This window comes from Macadamia integrifolia, chromosome 6 (assembly GCF_013358625.1).
Source record: "Macadamia integrifolia cultivar HAES 741 chromosome 6, SCU_Mint_v3, whole genome shotgun sequence".
NCBI classification, from domain to species: domain Eukaryota; kingdom Viridiplantae; phylum Streptophyta; class Magnoliopsida; order Proteales; family Proteaceae; genus Macadamia; species Macadamia integrifolia.
Window position 1 is genome coordinate 23,215,488 of NC_056562.1, and position 18,768 is coordinate 23,234,255.

Below are 18,768 nucleotides of genomic sequence, written 5' to 3' on the forward strand. Positions count from 1 at the left end.
GAACAAAAACCCTTCAAAAAATCGTGTTTTCTGAAAAATTACCCATCTTGGCCATTATATGACAGAGCGCACTGTATCGGTACATACCGATACTCACCGATACGTATCGATACTCACCGATACATATCGATACTCACCGATACGTATCGATACTCACCGATACGTACCGATATATATATATATATCGATACTCACCGATACATGCCAATATATACCGATACGTACCGATCGATACATACCGATACTCACCGATACGTACCAATACATACCGAAACGTATATTTTACCTCAATTTTATAATTTTCATAGTCGTATCGAAGCATATCGTATCGTATCGATGTGTATTGGTGGTATATTGATGCATATCGGTATGTATTGTAGGATATATATCGATACGAAAGGATTTTAAAAATTTCATGTATCGTATCGATGTGTATCGTATCGATCGGATAAATTTAAGATACGTATCGGAGGGTATCGTATCGGTATCGGAGATACTTAAAACCATGCAATCTCTTATTTATATATATATATATATATATATACATACATAGATGACAATCTCTTCATCAATGATGGAAAATATTCTCTTTCTCTTTTCATCAATGGTGATGTTCGTTTAACCCAACCCCTTGTCCATGGTCTAGAACTCTAGATTAGTCTTTACCAGATAGAATGATGGGTCAAGGGATTCTCTCTCCACACCATGGGTGGAGAGAAACTAGATTCCTAGTTTATTATTAGATATAAAAAGTTTTCCCTCATGCAACGAACACCCCTTTCGTCATGTGCCAATTTGACAGCCACGTGGAAAGTGTCACTAAGGTCATATGTTATATGCATATCATGCACGTGGGTTATGAACATTGATGACGGATTATCATGGTGTGTACTTATTGTATTCAGTTAGGGTAATATGTAAAATGTTTTATGGAAAGTGTCATTAAGGTCATATGTTATATGAATTAGTAGTTGCACGGACATTAGTCTAGTGGTGGCAATTCCCTTTTGAAGAACTGACGCACATGTAATAGATGGAAAAAAATCGTCTGCAATTCCAATCTCGTACAATTCAGTGCAATACCACCTTCAGGCGGTGACATGTGTATTGATACCAATACAATGGCCTAGATCTGATTTAAATGTCTTTTCACTGATTTAATGTTTTATTAGTTGTATCAAATCTGGGCCATTGTATTGGTATCAATACACGTGTCATCGCCTGAAGGTGGTATTGCACGGAATTGTACGAGATCGGAATTGTAGACGATTTCAACCCGTAATAGATGGGAGTCCTTTAAGGAAGCGGGATGGCTATGCCGCTGGAATACAGTAAACTAGCGAATAATAACAATAGGGGTACATGATGGGATATCATATAAAAAAGATATAGGGATAATTTTAAAAAGAGGAAGAGAGAGATATATACAATGAGTGCTAACTTACAGTATATCGATAACATAATCAACATTTTTCCTATTTTTTTAAATCCCAAAATTATTGTATTAAAAACAGGCCCTATCCATTGCAGTCCTCTATGAAATTGTTTGACATGTTGCCGTTGGTGTGATGTAAGAGATTCCCCCCCATCGGCAGCGTGGGGAATTCTTTGCCAATCACTTATTAGAGGTTATGGCATGTTCATAATTTAACCACCTTTTGACTACGATTACATAGCTTGTATGAGTTGCATCAGGCTGAAACTTCATTGGTGTGATGAGCGTGAAATCTTCAACACATGTCTACCAAAGTCTGCCCGAATCGGTTCGTGCAATTTGGGTTGACCCAGATCAGACCGATACCAATTGAATCTGTAGTACCTAGCATCTATAGACCAAGTCTAGGGTTTTAAACCCTGCTAATAGTAGTCTCTCCAATCCGCCGCATTTCTCACGAAAGAAATGAAGATAGGTCTTGGAGAACCCATCCCCTTGCACCGCAGGGAGGAAATGCTGATAATGGCAATTCAAGGCATTCAGCATCCGAATCAAATAAATTTCTCACAAGATCCAAACCAATCCCTCATCCCCATGATCCTTACTTGAATTAGTGTTCTCAACCATTATCAGACCAGGAAAAAATTGGATAATTTGAACTATCAAATTTTTTTGATAAATGATCCATGGAGTTCTGGAAAGATCCAATGGTTAAAACGGCCATTGGCCAGCCTACTGGGCGCTAGCAGGACCAATGGCCACCTACTCCTACACACACCCACCCACTCATGCATGCATACGGCAGAGTTCGATACCACAACCTCTTCCCCTGGGAACTGGCTCTTCCTTTAAAAATATATTTGGAGAATAAAATCATGAAATAAACCATCATGGGTCAATGTGTGCTCAACCGAACCCAAGAATCTCAAATATGCTGTCTGCTAGGTTCTGTTTCTAAGATGCAAGAGAAAATCTTCCCAGTTCTCTCCTAATGTGATGTCAATTTCAATGTGTAGGGGTATACAAGGAGCAAATTTTTGCAAACATAGGCTAGTCCATCAAAGCATTAAGATATGCATCAGGCTTGTTATACCCAACCACAAAGAAGAGAAATCTCTACACCGAGAAGGACCATTCTTCAAACAAAAAGCAAGGAAATCCTTGGGACATTGAATAGAAGGCAACAAAGTCAGGAAAGAGAAATTTTACATATATCATTATTATTGATGGACTATCACATCTACATTTTATGACAAAAGAAATATCCATCATTTTTGTTTCCCCCTCTCATATCACCTAAAAAAGGGCTCAGAGTACTTCAAGAGAGCAATTACACCAGCCAACAGAAGATTGACAAAACTCTGGCCAGCATTGAGAGTGTCACTCTCTACTGAGCCTAGAGAAAGAGAGGAGAAAATCAGAGGGAAAGAAAAACAAAAAGAATGGTCACGACATACCCAATTCGGATAAGACTGACTGGAACAAAGCACCAAAAGCCTGGGATGTGCTTTGATCCTCAGCTTTGACCTTTATCTGTGCCTTTGCTGATAATGTATTGATGAGACACTCCACCAGATAGAATGCTGTCGGTTCCTCGGTTTTCTGTGCATAGAAGAAAAACTTGAAGTTCGGGGCTTGACCACCTGAAGCAATGCAATGGATGGAATGGCCCTGCATGTGTTGGAAAAGGACTTGAGGTGTGGTCAATGCCGCGGTTCCTTGAGGGCTTATGGAGCACTCCTGTACAGATGATAAATTAATGCATAAGATGGGAGTGGATTATGAAAGAACCAACCCAAACTTAGAACAATTAAAAAATGGTGATGCATTGAATCGACTCCAACTCTAGAGTGAACTACCTCAAAGATTATATAATTCTCAATAGAAAAAAAATAAAAATTTGAGTGGTGTGAAGGTGGGGTGAGGGAGGATTCCATATAGTTTTTATTTAATATGTTTTCTAATTAATCAACAGAGAGAAACCACAGAACCCAAGAATTGTTTTTGGTAACCAAGTATGCCAAGATGGATAAACTCTTGGATGAAGCAGGATCTTCATGATTTGCATAGGACCAGGGCAAAACCTTTTATTGTTAAAATATTTAGATTACACGTTTGACAGCCAAAGCAGCCACAGCAGCATTTCAGTTTGGGAACGTCAGATATGGTCTATCCCCAAGCATCTTTTCTTCTCCCGTTTCTTCTTCTAATGCTTCTCCTTTCCTCTTATCTTCCTCCCCAGAACTATAAAACTATAACATGGTAACGAAGCATACCACATCCATAGAGGTCTTCTCTTGTCCCCGTTCTCATCCCATTATATTCCTTCTCTGTCAATACAGTATCTTTTGAAAAATTAAGGTTCCCTCACTATCCAAAATTTATGTATGCTTTCATATGGAACAAGTTTCATTCTTAAACAATTCCATAGTTTTGATGAGTTACTCATGATTTATAATTAAAATGACAAAGAATCCCAGTCTAATATCTGGCCTGGATGGTGGGTAAAAATTGGTTCAACAAGGAACCATGCTCTTATCCTGACCTACATAACCCAGTCCAAAAATTGGTCCTATTTTAATATCTATGGGTATGGGCTTTTAATAATTAGGGTTTTATTTGTAATATAGTTTTGATGAGTTACTCATGATTTATAATTAAAATGACAAAGAATCCCAGTCTAATATCTGGCCTGGATGGTGGGTAAAAATTGGCTCAACAAGGAACCATGCTCTTATCCTGACCTACATAACCCAGTCCAAAAATTGGTCCTATTTTAATATCTATGGGTATGGGCTTTTAATAATTAGGGTTTTATTTGTAATTGGCTGAGGAATTATAATGCCCAAAAGTGAGGGCCTAAAGTGGTGTATGAAAATAAATATCTAACTAAAAGTGGTGCCCATTAGGTAATGTGGTTCACTAGTTTAGTCATTAAAGAGTCCAATACTGGTTTGTAGTGAGGGGCCCAAGTTATCTAGAAGACTTAGGCTTCAACAATTCTAATTAGTTAAGTATTTTAGAGTCCTTATTAGTTAGTGTAGCAGCTTAAGAGTTTCAGATTTTAAGAAACTTTCTTTTGTTTTCTTATACATATGTAACCACTTCCGCATGATGATGTTTACCGGACTAGAATACAGAATTTGGATTTGAATTATGTAGCTAAAAAGGCTTCCTTTTTCTCTTTCTTCAGTTACTATTCACTAGTACTATAACAGTCCCATAACAGCCTCTACCCCCTCTTTCCTCTTCAATTTCTTTTTCTCCCTCCCCAATGCAGGATACTAAAACCAGCAAATCAGCAAGCCTTTACAATCGTGTTCATCAGAAAATAGTTTAGATATGTGCCTGTGGAGCAGCTGATCGGATCTCTGATTTCTTGACTGGAATCTAGGATTGTATGGCTGCATCAAGAACTCTTAGTCCAGCATCTTTCTGCAGCTTTGGTTTAGCCTTGTATAAAAAGGAGATGCCTAACTAGGATATTATCAGTCTTCTAGTTAAATTACAGAAATGAAAGTACACTAGATCTAAAGTATCTTCATTTCCTAGATCCACACAAGAAGCAGAAAAATCAGATCAGTTGATCAGAAACATTGTCCGACATCATTAAACAGTGCTTCTTCTTAAGAAAACCAAACCACCATCGATTGGATCAAGTCACATGGATTGAGAAAGTAACTGGATGGGACCATAGTTATTAGAAGTTGTTGGGAATTAGCACTAATCCCAATAAGGGATTAGCGTCAATTCCAGGACCCGATAGGGGTCTTTTGGTCCTATCGGGTCCATATTTTGGTTAGGGTTGCGGCTTAAGTGAGGGGCTTTTATGTATTTTCTTCGTTTGTTTTAAGCAATATATATATACACTATATTGACCTGCGATCAGTCTATTCTGGACTGATCGCAGGCTGCTCTGTTTCTGGACAGCTTTCGGTCTCTCCTTCTTCTTCTCGTTTCTGGTTCTGGTTACATCTAATTAATATTGCAACATGGTATCAGAGCAGGTTTAATCAAATCGATTGGTCCAAACAAACCTTTCGCTGCTGATTTCAACCTAGCGATAAACTTCCTTGGTGTGCAGCCGCCTTCTTTGCTGCAATTACTATGACCTAATTAATATGAAGTGATCTACAGTACATGTAAGTCATCTTCCATACTGCTGCTATCGGTTTTATGCTGGATCTTACTGTTTAAGAAAGCTGCTGGACTTCTTCTCCTCTACCGATGGTTGCTACTACTACTTTGTCCTATTTATATACTTGCTGCTGAAAGTTGCTGCTGCCTACTATGTTTTTTGTCCATGCAATTAGCCTTCTTGCAGAATTTTTTGTTCTCCTATCAAAGGCTGATTCGACACTACTGCTGCCCCCATCAGCTGGTTATTTTTTGTTGAGCTTTGTGGTGTCCGATTGCTTACTGCTGCTGTTTTTCCTACTTGGTGGGTGATTATTATTTGATTCTCATGGCTGAGATCAAAGTCCCTACCCCTACTACTATTACCTCTTCTACCTTGGACAATGTTAATGTCAAGATTACATCTATCAAGCTTAAGGGAAGCTCGAATTACCTTATTTGGGCTCAGTTAGTCAAGGTGTATCTGATGGCGAAGGACAAGCTTGATTACACCATCTCTGATTCTCCCAAAGAATCTAAAACTGGTTATGCTCAATGGCAGAAAGAGAATGCATTAATTTTAATTTGGTTATGGAACAGTATGGAACCCGATGTCGTTGCCAATGTTATGTTTCATTCTACTACCAGGGGAGTGTGGAATGATTTGAAGGAGACCTACTCTCAGAAAAAGAATATGACCCGTATCTATGATATCTATGAAAAACTGTTTCAGTATCGCCAGTCAGACAAGCCACTTGCAGAATACTACAGTACTTTCAAGGGTATGGTTGAAGAACTCAATGTCTTTCAACCTTTGACCACTGACATTGACAAATTGAAGTCTCCGTGTAACGAGTTCTTCGTCTCCAAATTCTTGGTTGGTCTGAACAATGACTTAAAGGCAGTGAAGGGTCACTTACTTGCAGGAGATATTGTGCCTACTTTGAATGATACATATTCACTCCTGTAGCCATGGTTTTAAGTATCTCCGATACCGATACGATACCCTCCGATACGTATCTTAAATTTAGCCGACCGATACGATACACATCGATACGATACATGAAATTTTTAAAATCCTTTCGTATCGATATATATTCTACAATACATACCGATATGCATCAATACACCACCAATACACATCGATACGATACGATATGCCTCGATACGACTATGAAAATTATAAATTTGAGGTAAAATGTACGTTTCGGTATGTATTGGTACGTATCGGTGAGTATCGATATGTATCGATCGGTATATATTGGCACGTATCGGTGAGTATCGATATATATCGGTACGTATCGGTATGTATCGATCGGTACGTATCGGTATATATTGGCAAGTATCGATGAGTATCGATACGTATCGGTATCGATACGTATCGGTATGTACCGATACAGTGCGCTATGGTCATATAATGGCTAAGATGGGTAATTTTTCAGAAAAACACGATTTTTTGAAGGGTTTTTGTTCCAAAGTTGCTGTCAGCCATATTTCTCTCTAACTAAAGTGGAAATCAAGGTTGGTAACAAGGATTTTACATTTATGGGACAACTACAAACCTTGAATTCTTAGTACGATACCATCAATTTAGTGTTTATGCATAATACATGTTATCAATAACTTTTTTTTAACAAATTCTTTATGCAAAAGTGTTTAAAAAATTGTTTCCTATCCATTTATGTGTGTATCTTTAGCGTATCTTAGTGTATCTCTGATACGATACGATACTCTCTGATACGTATTTTAATTTTGGCCGATCGATACGGCGACCGATACTGATACTTTAATCCTTAATGCCTAGACATATGGTGGTTTAAAAAGAGACTATGAAAAGATGCCCTTGCCCCTCTTTTGAAACCATCTTTTGTCTGGACGTAGAGGATTTAAATGGGTAACGTTCTTTATTCCTTAATTTAATCAAATCAAATTAATCCTTTTGATTTATATAAATATATATATATATATATATATAATCTGATATGGCGGGGAGGAGGGAAAAGTAAAGAGAGATGCTGACATAGCCCAAGCCAATGGCTCAGAGAGAGTTTTCGAAAAAAAGATCCAAGTAAAGATTGAGGGTTTTTTTTTCTTTAAAGAAAAGAGAGTTTATTGTTGATCATATGTAGGGGTGTCAACTGGTCGGGCTTAGTTGGGCTTGATCACTTAAAACCCTTGCACTGTGAATGCCCATTTAAGTAAACGGGCCTAGCTTTTGAGGGCATGATATGATTTATAATCAAGCCAGTCAGTGTCGGGCTTTAATTGGGCCTTAATTGAACTACAAACCTATTTAAGTCTAAACGGGCTCTACACGTGCTTATCTTAAAATTCTTTGTTAAGTGGTTTGAAGGCCCATATATGTTTCATTTGAACATTAAGCCACTATATAAGTCATTACAAAATTGACTACATTAGAAAATTGACACTACCTTAAAGTCTGCATCTTACGTAGGAACTTTGACACCAGATTTCCTATTAGGAACTTTGACACCAGATTTCCTATTAGAAAATTGACATTATTAAATTTCTCAAGAAATATTGATTGAAATTTCTTGATTTCTAAGCAAGATTTCTCATGAATTGTAATTGTGAACCTTCTAAGTGGGTTATAATCATTATATGGTCTGGATGAGTTTTTTGGTTTTAGTTATCTTAGCCTCTCATTATCGATGGCAAAATAGAAATTTTATGTAGTATTAAATGGGTCTGGCTCGGTCAGGCTACAACAAGTCGGTCCAAGTTGGACCATAAATGTGTTAGGCCTAGTTGGACGCTCAACGAACTAGCTACTTCCACTGTGAACGCCCATTTATAATTGTGTCGGGCTCAAGCTCGACACATTTATTAGTTGTGTTGGTCCAGGTCAGACCATAAATGTGTCGAGCTTGATTGGGCCTACCAATGTAGGCTCAGAATTGACACCTTGTAACAAAATAAAGTGCAAGGGTTTCTTGGGCCGCTTGTGTGGTTGAAGAAATCTCCCATACATACGCAACACCAATCAAGCATGAGAAGTAGTTCATCAAAGGATCCGCACAATGAGAGAGGAGTAAGAGTGTAGTATAAGGCCCACATGATCAGAATGAGTGAATAAGTGGAAAAGCATTCCTATACAAGGGATTTACATGATGAAAGTTTTTATTTACATCTTAAATGATAAGTCAATAACAAAAGTAAAACAACATATTTAATGAATAAAGAGAGGAGAAAGGAGAGAGGAGAGAGGAGAGAGGAGAGAGGAGAGAGGAGAATGACTATGAAAGCTTCATTTTCCCTATTTAATTTTAGTAGAAAATACATTTAATGAAACCGAGAAACAAAGAGCAAACTACATCATCATAGGGATGGAGTTGACATTATATGAAATTGATGAACAATATAATGGATCAATTCACCTAAACTGATTCTTGATTTACAATGAATTAATTCACAAAATGTTTAGAAATTGGCAGCTCTATTATGACAATGATTTTTCAAAGCTTAAAAAGGAATCAACAACACCAATTTAGATAATCACATGGATTCACTCTTAATGTATGGGGGAGATGTTATTTTGAATCAAATTGTGATCATCTTTAGGTACTGCATCTTACTCTCAGAAGCGTATCATTGTATGTTGTTGTCTTTGCATTAAAAGATAAGTGGGCAAGAACACTCTTAGTCACGCGGCCCCTATGCCCATAAGAGACACACATGGGCATTAACAGGGGATGCGTTTTTTTCTTTTATTTTTTTTTTTTAATTTTCACATGGGTGGAATGTCATTTTTTCGCACCCTTCTGTATCTTGGCATGGAGGCAGCATGGCCATGGAGCGTTCTTTTCCCAAAATAATTTGCGACAATGGAGAAGATTTTCTTAGCAAATAGGGTAGGATACACCAGGGAGATAGTGAGCGTTGGCATATCCCACAACGCTTGCTTAGAGAACCTTTTTCATTGAGACAATTTGGAGCTTGGGCAGAGGTTCGAATTGGGCCCAATTTTGGGCCGTGTGGAAAGTGGAAACCAGCTACCGTGCCAGTCGTGGTTCAAGTCCAACTCGTAGGGCTCATCCTGGATTTTCCTTGGTGTACCGAAATCACCCTTAGACTGTATTCTTATTGACATTATTATCTTCGTCTAAGAAGCCGAGCAAAGAGGTGAGACTGATCGAGATCCAGGGCGAGGGCGAGAGAGAGAGAGAGATGGCTTTGGGAGCTGCGATCGAGTCTCAGTTCAAAGTGCTGCACTGGATCGGTCGAGGTCGCTGGCATGGAGTCTCTGCAACTCCATTCGTCCGATGTCCTCTCATGGAGACGATCATCTCGACAGGGAAGAAGTGATGGAAAGAGTTTTGGACGTCGTCAAGTGCTTCCCCAAGGTTGATCCTTCGAAGGTCAGTTCCTTATCAGAATAACTTCTCTGGTATCCTTACTGTTGTTGATTGTTAGCCTGTGTTGGCATATGTTGCTTTTTTATTGGAACCTCGAGAGTTTGATACGTTTGAGATTCTACAAAATGCCCCCTTTTGGAGGCTGATTCTATTCAAAATTTCACTTATAAATCTCTTCTTTTTCTTTAATGTATTTATGTGGCAGAGTTTAATTCCATCCAAAGTAAAAGTTTTTGTTGAATTTCTTCTAATTTCCTTCTATCCTGCTATATACATTTCTTGACTTTCTGATTTCTACATTAAAGGAATTTTCTTTTTATTGCTGTCTGATGATATTAGGTTTTCATTTCTCTCTACTTCAAAGTTAACAGAAAATTTTTATCACCCATCATTGGAGAATGTCGAATTTATTTTTATTCCATAAATGCACTGGGTTTCAGTGCCAATTCCTCTAGTTTTTCTGCTCATCTCTATCGAATTCTTATCAGTTCCCTCTTTCCTTTCCAATTAATTGGACTCAGTCGCTTTCTTCTTTTTTTAGCTTATGATTAGGGTTGTCCTGACATTAAATTCTTTACAATCTTAGTTGTTCTTGTTCTTTCACTATGATATCCTTCTCTTGCTTTATTTGATTCTCTTATGGAGGCCTCTCGAGCCCAAGTGGGTATGAAACTATCTGATGTTTATGGTATTTCAAAAGGGTCTTTGGGTGGAATCTTTTGTGAAATGGAAATACATAAGTACATTGAAGTAAGCTCATTTCAGAATTTCAAGAAATGAGTTCTCTTCTTTCTTTTTCATTTTTCCAGTGGTATCTCCAGATTGTATAATAAGCCTTTTTTTTTTTTTTTTTTTTTCAGTCGAAACATAATTGCTACACAATCACATTATCATCTTGTTTTAATTCTTTACATCTAATTCAGATAACCTATGGTTCTTCATTGATCTCTTGCTGGTATAGTAGGTGGTCCTAAAATCAACATTTTACTAACAAATAAATCTCCTATAGCTAATATTCTTACATACTAAAGAAATTTCTTCCACCATGATTGTTAGTTATAAGAACACCTGCTTTTCAGGTTCATTGCCCTTGTTTATCCGTCAAATTTCCCTAATGTTATCAATAGATCTAGGCTTTTTGAAACCTTCTTGTGTTTTCTCTCTTATTCCCAAATATCAATCAGAGCAGCTTAACTTCTCCACCTCATTATGCTCATGGTCTCAAGCTATGATTACTCTTCTTCCAAGTCTGGCTTTATATCTAACATGAACTGGAGTTTACTTATCTGCAGGTGACCTCTGATGTCCATTTCCAAAAAGATTTAGGCTTGGATAGCTTTGATACTGTTGAAATTGTAATGGCTTTAGAGGAGTTCAAGCTGGAGATTCCAGATAAGGAGGCTGATAAAATTGATTCCTGCCCCCTTTCTATCGAGTACATTGCTAACCATCCAATGGCTGGTTAGCTCTAGGATATTGCATCTAGATTGTACTGATTGGGTCAACCATTTTGTTTGATTTCTTGAGTGGTTGTAGAAATATAATCTCTGCCAGTGGATCGAAATAATTCTGATATCTTTGATATTGTAATTTTGGTGAACTAGATAATGAAGGTCATTCGTGAATTATGTTTCTCTTGAATTTGTCATGCTTCAAAGCCTAAAACACTTGATAGTTCTTGTCTCCAATCAACTTTGTGGCTTTGCTTGCCTTGAGATCTAAGGTGTGATGTGCTTGTTACATTCACTTGTTATATTCTGTCTTAACATGAACTTGTCCTTGTCTTGTGCTATTTGCATTGAATGCAATTATGGGACTCAATACACTAAGCTTACAGACGGTGGCATTGTGCATTCCTGGTGGTTGTCATGCACTAGTGCTTGGAAATATTAGCAGGAAGGTAAGTAAATGGGTTATCACAAGGAGATATTGGTACAATATTTACTGCAGGTGTCTCCACAGCCAATCTAGCATTATATTGTATGACGACTACCTAGCCACCTACATTTCGGTGCATGGTTGATGCAGATCAGATTTACTTGCAATCAATGTGACATCCAAATGGCAGTCGGTGAAGACAAGGCATGATAGCCTTACTGATACTGCATCAGGTGCTGCCTGATTATGCCATGGCAAGCACTAGCTTGTTGATATGACAAGGAAGTGGAGTAGTTTAAGGCAGCAAAGAGGCCCAAGTGATGAATAGATATTGAGGGAGAATTTGAAATGAAAAAAAGGCATAACAAGCCTACCTGTAATCAAATATAGCCTTTTGTTCTATAGCAGATCATCCGCTTACTCTTCAATTTCCTGGTAATTGAAAAAATCCTGAACCTGCTCTGCATCCACTTACTCTTCAACCTACCTCACTGGTTGTCAGTCTCTTTCAAAGGCTATTTCTCTGTGGGGGTTGGAAAACTCAGACTGAGAGAATTAATCTCCTCTTTACCCAAAAAAAAAGAAAAGAAAGAATTAATCTCAGCCTGTTATATAATGATTACATGGGCTAAAACAGGTTGCCTGTTTCATGTAAATTTTTTCTTTGGAAAGAAATTAGATATTTTTTTCTTCATCCTAGGATAACCAATAAACAGGTAGAACTGCAATTTTTAAATTAATATTTAGATGAAATATCACTCCCCTCCCCTATATTTTGGTGAAATATCATGTGCCCTCTAGACATTTTCAAAAATATTCTATCAACCATTATTTTCAGTGAGCAATGGCTGTTAAATCATGAATTTATGTTACTTAATGCCTAAACTATCCTCATACATGTGTAATACCAATTATAATCTTTGAAGAAGAAAAAAATTGAAGAAGAAAATTCCTATCTCTGCAACTCATCTTCCTCTTCAATCTGAAACCCTAAATCCTACTTGGAGACAAAGATAAATATGGATTGTGAATGATGTGAGAAGAAAATGGAGAAAGTGGTGCGAGGGATGAGCAGAGTGACAGTTAGAGTTGGATCCAAAGCACCACAAGCTGACGGTGATAGGGTATGTGGATCCAAAGAAGGTTTTGAGATAAGTACAACATAGGTTTGGGAAGTAGGCCGACTTATGGCCTCACGTGCCTTACGATGAAGTTGCTCACCCTTGCGCTCCAAGTACTTATGATAAAAAGGCACCATTTGGGTATGGGAGGAACACTAGACCCCAAGACCTCCAAGTTAACACGAGCTAGTAGCATGGAGGAGTACTCCAACACCTTCAGCGATGAAAACCCTAGTGCCTGTTCTTTCATGTAATATTAGGTTGCATTTGGTATGCATTCTCATAATAGATTCGAGGTTTAAAAAACTTTCTGAAGCAATAAAAATAGAGAATAGTGGGTTTCAAAATGTATTATATACCGAGAATTTATTCCGAGATTGTATATCAAACACAACCTTGGAGAGACATATGTTTTGTTCTCCTCAGAGATCTGTTTCAGCAGCTCTGGCTTGTGGCCGCTGCGCTTGTTTTATTTTAAGTTTGACTGCTCTGTTATTTCCCTTCAAATAAAAAGAAGACCCCTTCCACTTTTTGCATGTTTCATACTACAAATATGAAATATGCCATAAACGAAGTTCAGCAAGGGATTTCGTGGCCCATGTATTTTACCACTTCGAATCATTACCACTCGGTGTCCATCTCAGGAAGATTTCTTGATGTTATCTGCCATAAACGGAAGCTCAGGCATGGCCTTTTTTGAGCCCAATTTGCATCACCTGGTGTTGGCAAAAAATGCAACTAAAATCTTGAATTTCTTGGAAACTGAACTGAAATCCCAATTTGCATCCCTTGGTGCTGGGGGCGATGTTCCAACCCCATTGCCATAGGAATGCTCTTGCCATAGTTGTTGGAATCTCTTTGAATTCTCATTTTAAGACTTAAAGCCGTCACCAACAATTCTCAACTCTAGCTTCATCTACTTTGAGAGCAGTGGTAATTTTTCCTCTACTTGTGTCACTCCACTTATCCCTCTCAAGGGTTGCAGATTGAAGAGGAAGATGTGTTGGTGTACGATGTCTTGTATTCCATCATAGTTTAATTCAAGGAATACTAGCGCAGGCACCTCGACAGGCAGGATGGCGATCATGCTAGCCGATTAGCGAGCCGTGGAGGTTGTAAGGGGGGCATGGGCATGCCCTCCTTGCATAGCAGGGGTTGTAGGGGGCCACAGCTCCCCGCTCGATTTTAAGGGCAGTTTTGTATTTTCCGGATTAGCGTTTTTCGCTATATATTTGTAGCGAGGATTTCTTTCTCTATAATGCAAGCAATACTGAGAGGTGTGATGACAAGCGCTGTAACCCTATTCTCCATTGATAGTGAAGTAGGATCTCATCTCACCGAAGATGTAGACAATCTTGCCGAACCTCGCAAATTTGTGTGCATTGCTTGTTCTTGTTTTTCCATTATATTCTATATCGTTTTAGGGTTGCGTTTCTACAATATAAGTTGCAGAGCTTCTTCTTCAAAATTTTCTTCTTAAAATGTTATAATTGGTATTACACATATGTGAGGGTAGTTTGGATATTAAAAAACATAAATTCATGACTCAACTGTCATTTCTCACGGAAATGGATAGTTGATAAAATTTTCTTATTAGGGGGAAAGGAGTGATATTTCTCTAATATTTATTTTCCTTATAAAAATTATTAGACAGTGAAAACAATCTAATTTAACTTTTAAAGAGGAAAGACTTGAATGGAATGGGATAGATTAGCCCTAAAATAAACACTGCTTAAATAAATCATTATAACTTAAAAAGTGCAGAAGTTACAATTTCACTTCAACAAAAATTGCACTTACCTTTGAAACACTCTTTGTATGATTATTTTTTTAAAAATTTAACTCACAAGAAGTCTTTCCTTTTCAATAATTATTTCCATTTGTCCATATGTTTTGGTGTAAAATTTTTCTTTCATATATGTAAAATTTTACAAGTTGAACATTTTTCAATATTTATTTCCTAAGAGGTAAAATATGACGTAAAATCTTTCAATATAATCGCTTATGTTATAACTTTCTATTCAAGCTACAACTATTGGTTCAGCCATTTTATCAAGCACCCGATGTGCAAAGTATGTGATTCAAGCTTAACTCAACTTTGACTTAAAATTTTATACCTTCATTTTTCAAAAGAATCACGATCAATTGGAATTCCTAAGATAGAAACTCACTTTGACAAGAAAGAATTAGTTGAGACGCTATCAATAGAAGGAAAGAAATTGGAGTTTGAATCTATACCATCGAAGAGAGGAGACATAGCTTGAGCCTTGCTCTGCTCCTGACTATCTACCTTGGACGAAGCATCTGATATGAAAAGTAAGAAGAAGAAACCAAAAGTCATACCATGAAAAGGCTCTGTGATAAAACAAATGTCAAAAAATACAAATTTTCAATTTTACTGTAAAATAAATTTTATCACTATTTAACGCTGAAACAAACAGAGCCTTGGAGAATTCAATGAGAAGGATCCGTTTTTCTCAGAAGACAAATATATGAATAATGTAAGAATCGTAATCCTTGTTGAATAAAAATGCCAAGTGATGAGATCCTACCATGGCTGCTAAAATGAATCTGACCAACATGAAGTAAATAAAATATTTATTAATAAGTCACTACAAGCAAGCGGTGGACTATAGTGAGAAAATTTAATCCCAAGGGATCGTCAAATTGGCAAGGGACCTTTGCCTCAGAAAGCGTGTGATTCTGAGTTCGACTCTTTTCACCTCCTTGGGGCCACTCACACAATGGTATTTAGGGATCCGGCTCGTCTCTAATGACTGATGCTCCAAAGAGTGTCCAACGACCTTGCCAATGGTCGACACATGGAGACGATAAATCTGACGATTCAACGAACGACTGACCTAATTCTCCTCTCGCTAAACAATCGCAGAGCTGAACGAGGACTTGAAATCAAACTAGTACTTGTTGGGAGTGAAGAACATGTTTCAAAATATCCAAAGAGAAAAGTCAAGCAAGGAAAGAAAGCAAATTTAAATAGAGTTTGTTCTCGGAAATGAATTCACAACCCAAGGTTTCATGAATTTTGAAATTGTAAATTTCTAGCACTTCTTTTAGAAAAAACTCTACCCTGTAGATAATGAATCAACAATCCACTTTAGCCTGATGTTTCTCTGGGAGTGAAGAACATGTTTCAAAATATCCAAAGAGAAAAGTCAAGCAGGGAAAGAAAGCAAATTTAAATGGAGTTACATTCAGATTTCAGATTTCAGATATCAAACCATCTTGACACGAAGGCAACACTTATTCTCACAAGATTTTTTTTTTTTTTTTTTTTTTTAAAGGGTATGGGGGAGGGGGCAGCAACAAAGAAAATCTCAACGACTCCAACCCCTCTGAAACCGTCACCCCAAATGTGTGTGAGAGAGAAATAGAGATGAAGTGTACCTTGAGCGGCTCTGCAACTATTTAGCGAGAAAAGAGATTGGAAGCTCTGCGACGCTGAAGTTCTGTGACCCTAAAGCTCTACAATCCTGAAGCTCAATGACGCCAACCCCTCTGAAAGTCCCTGCAACCCTGAAGCTCTTGCTAATGCTCAACGAATCCAACCCCTCTGTAAGTTAGGGCTTTAGTATGTATGAAGAAAGAAGAGGGAAAAATAAAAGGAGAAGAGTCCCAAATCAAGTTTTAAATCCTTGTTTCGATCTCCTTTGCGATTGTTCAGCGAGAGAAAAGTAGGTTGAAGACGATGAGCCTTTGGATTTCTTGTCTCCTTGTGTCGACCATCCACAAGCTCGTTGAATGCTCGTTGGAGCGTCAATCGGCAAGCTGGATCCGGTATTTAGAGCTCTTTACTGCTTTCAGTGAAAGTTGAATGGTTCTCATTCAACCTTGATATGACCTGGTCCATGTGGTTGTGTAGTCAAAATGGACTTGTGGGACTAATCAGGCCGAAGCTTGGATACCAGTTAATGGTTATTGCGAAAAAAAAAAAATGGTAATATAAATAAAGCTATATTTACATAACGATGAAACCTCAACTGGATAAAATAGATAAACCAGATTGATAAAAGACAATTACATTTAACTCCTTCCACTGACAATATCACATGATGGATTTACGGGTATGAAAACTTCAGTCAAAACCTTAATCAGTCGAAATAGCCAATATAGAGAATCACTACACCCATCGGTGGAGCAACAGCTAAACATATCCCGTGAGCCAGTCCAAGAGTGCTTGAACTTAGCATGTACTCTGGTCTATCCAGATTGAATCTTCAGTGGGCTAGACTGAGATTGGGAGATACCTTAAAGTCCCAAATTTCCCAGTCAAACAAACAAGATGCAAAAATAATTACAAACCATTTTTCTAGTTCACATTAACCAACCTAATTATGTGGCCTTAAACACCTTAACAATTATTATCTTAAAGCTTACAACTATATATTAGTTAGGCGTGAAACAGGGCCATGTTGAATTGGGTTGGGTTTCTTAAAATCTAAACCTTACTCTGTTTCTCCTTAATTAAGCCTGGGCCTGGAAAAAAATAAACTCTAATCCCCCCCTTGGGTGATTCTTACATCTATCCCAACTTTTTTTTTTATAATTTATTTATGCCAAATGATCATTTAAAAGGATTTTTAAAATCAAAGGTGGGTGATAGGTTTATAATTTATAATATATTATGCATAAGATTTTTTAAATTAACAATGTGAGTGACGTGTGCATGTTTTGTTGTACACAACGTGGATTTTTGTTTTTTCTATTTTTTTTAGGGAAAATTTCTTGTAGCACCCCTAAAAATCCCCATAACTCGGGGTGACCCCCAAAAATGAAAATATCCACCGCACCCCTAATTTGTAACACCGTTAACTTAAAACGTGAAATGATTTTTTTACCCTTCTGCTTAACCTTCTTTTTGTCTCACTTGTGTCTGCCTTCCATCTTCATTCAACTCTCCAATTTTAGAGAAAACAACGATCAACACCTGAAAAACCGATAGAGCCGATTCTCCCCCCCCCAACCAAAAATAAAAATAAAAAATGAACAAGACATGTGTACAGAGTTGTAGCATGCTTCACTGATTTAAATCTGAAATCGAGCTCCAAAGAGGTTTCATGAGTGACGAACCAGATCTCGGCATGAGGAACAGAAAAGAAACTCAGATTATAAGTATGTTTTAGTTTCTGAGATGGAAGTGGCAAACATGCAAGCCCACCAACTTCTTTTCTATGTATATCATTTTAAAACCCACTAGGGCATGAGGAATTTATCTACAGCTAAACCTCAAATCTGTAGAAAGATGAAGGCACCCAATTACTTATGCTTAGAGTAGCAAATAATGGCGGACTCTATCTGATCCGTGACTGCATAAGTGAAAAAAGAAAGAGATGATGTGATAAGCTTGGGGATTGTGTTAATCTGTTCTAGAATGTATATTAAAATTCCACTTAAACCCTAAGAGTTGTAGAGGAGAGGACTGAGACCCAGTTGGCGAGAATTACTAGTTACATCTCAAGCTTTAGTCGGTAACTAAAGCACAGGTGATCACTAGAAAAGGAGTTGCAGAGGTGAGGCGAACGAGAGATGAAGGAGCCGGAGGGAGATAGGCCGAGGAGAGGGCAGCATTGTTTAAGTTTTAAGAAATTGAACAATCCATAAGCCATTTCTAGGGTTAGGGTTAATGTTTGAAGAATAAGGAGCCGATTGTAATCGGTCATGATCAATTCCGATTCCCATCGATTAATGCCCAAAAACCCTAGAATCGATTGTCTGATTCCGACCGATAAGTTCTTCAAATTATTATCAGCTTTTTGAACCAAATTAAAGCAACCCATTTCTACAATATGCACATCAGATGCAAGTTTCAGATCTTATGGAATTC

General features: G+C 37.7%; 1 protein-coding gene and 1 pseudogene across 1 annotated transcript; both read left to right on the top strand.

Annotated features, from left to right (window-relative positions):
* Nucleotides 1-9,666: 9,666 nt before the first annotated feature.
* LOC122081205 (acyl carrier protein 1, mitochondrial-like) lies at nucleotides 9,667-11,568 on the top strand. Its single transcript, XM_042648223.1, has 2 exons — nucleotides 9,667-9,930; nucleotides 11,220-11,568. The coding sequence occupies exons 1-2, from the start codon at nucleotides 9,835-9,837 to the stop codon at nucleotides 11,391-11,393; spliced, it is 270 nt and encodes an 89-aa protein (XP_042504157.1). The 5' UTR covers nucleotides 9,667-9,834; the 3' UTR covers nucleotides 11,394-11,568.
* Nucleotides 11,569-12,824: 1,256 nt separating this feature from the next.
* On the top strand, nucleotides 12,825-13,180 carry LOC122081366 (annotated as a pseudogene).
* The last annotated feature ends 5,588 nt before the right edge of the window (nucleotides 13,181-18,768 follow it).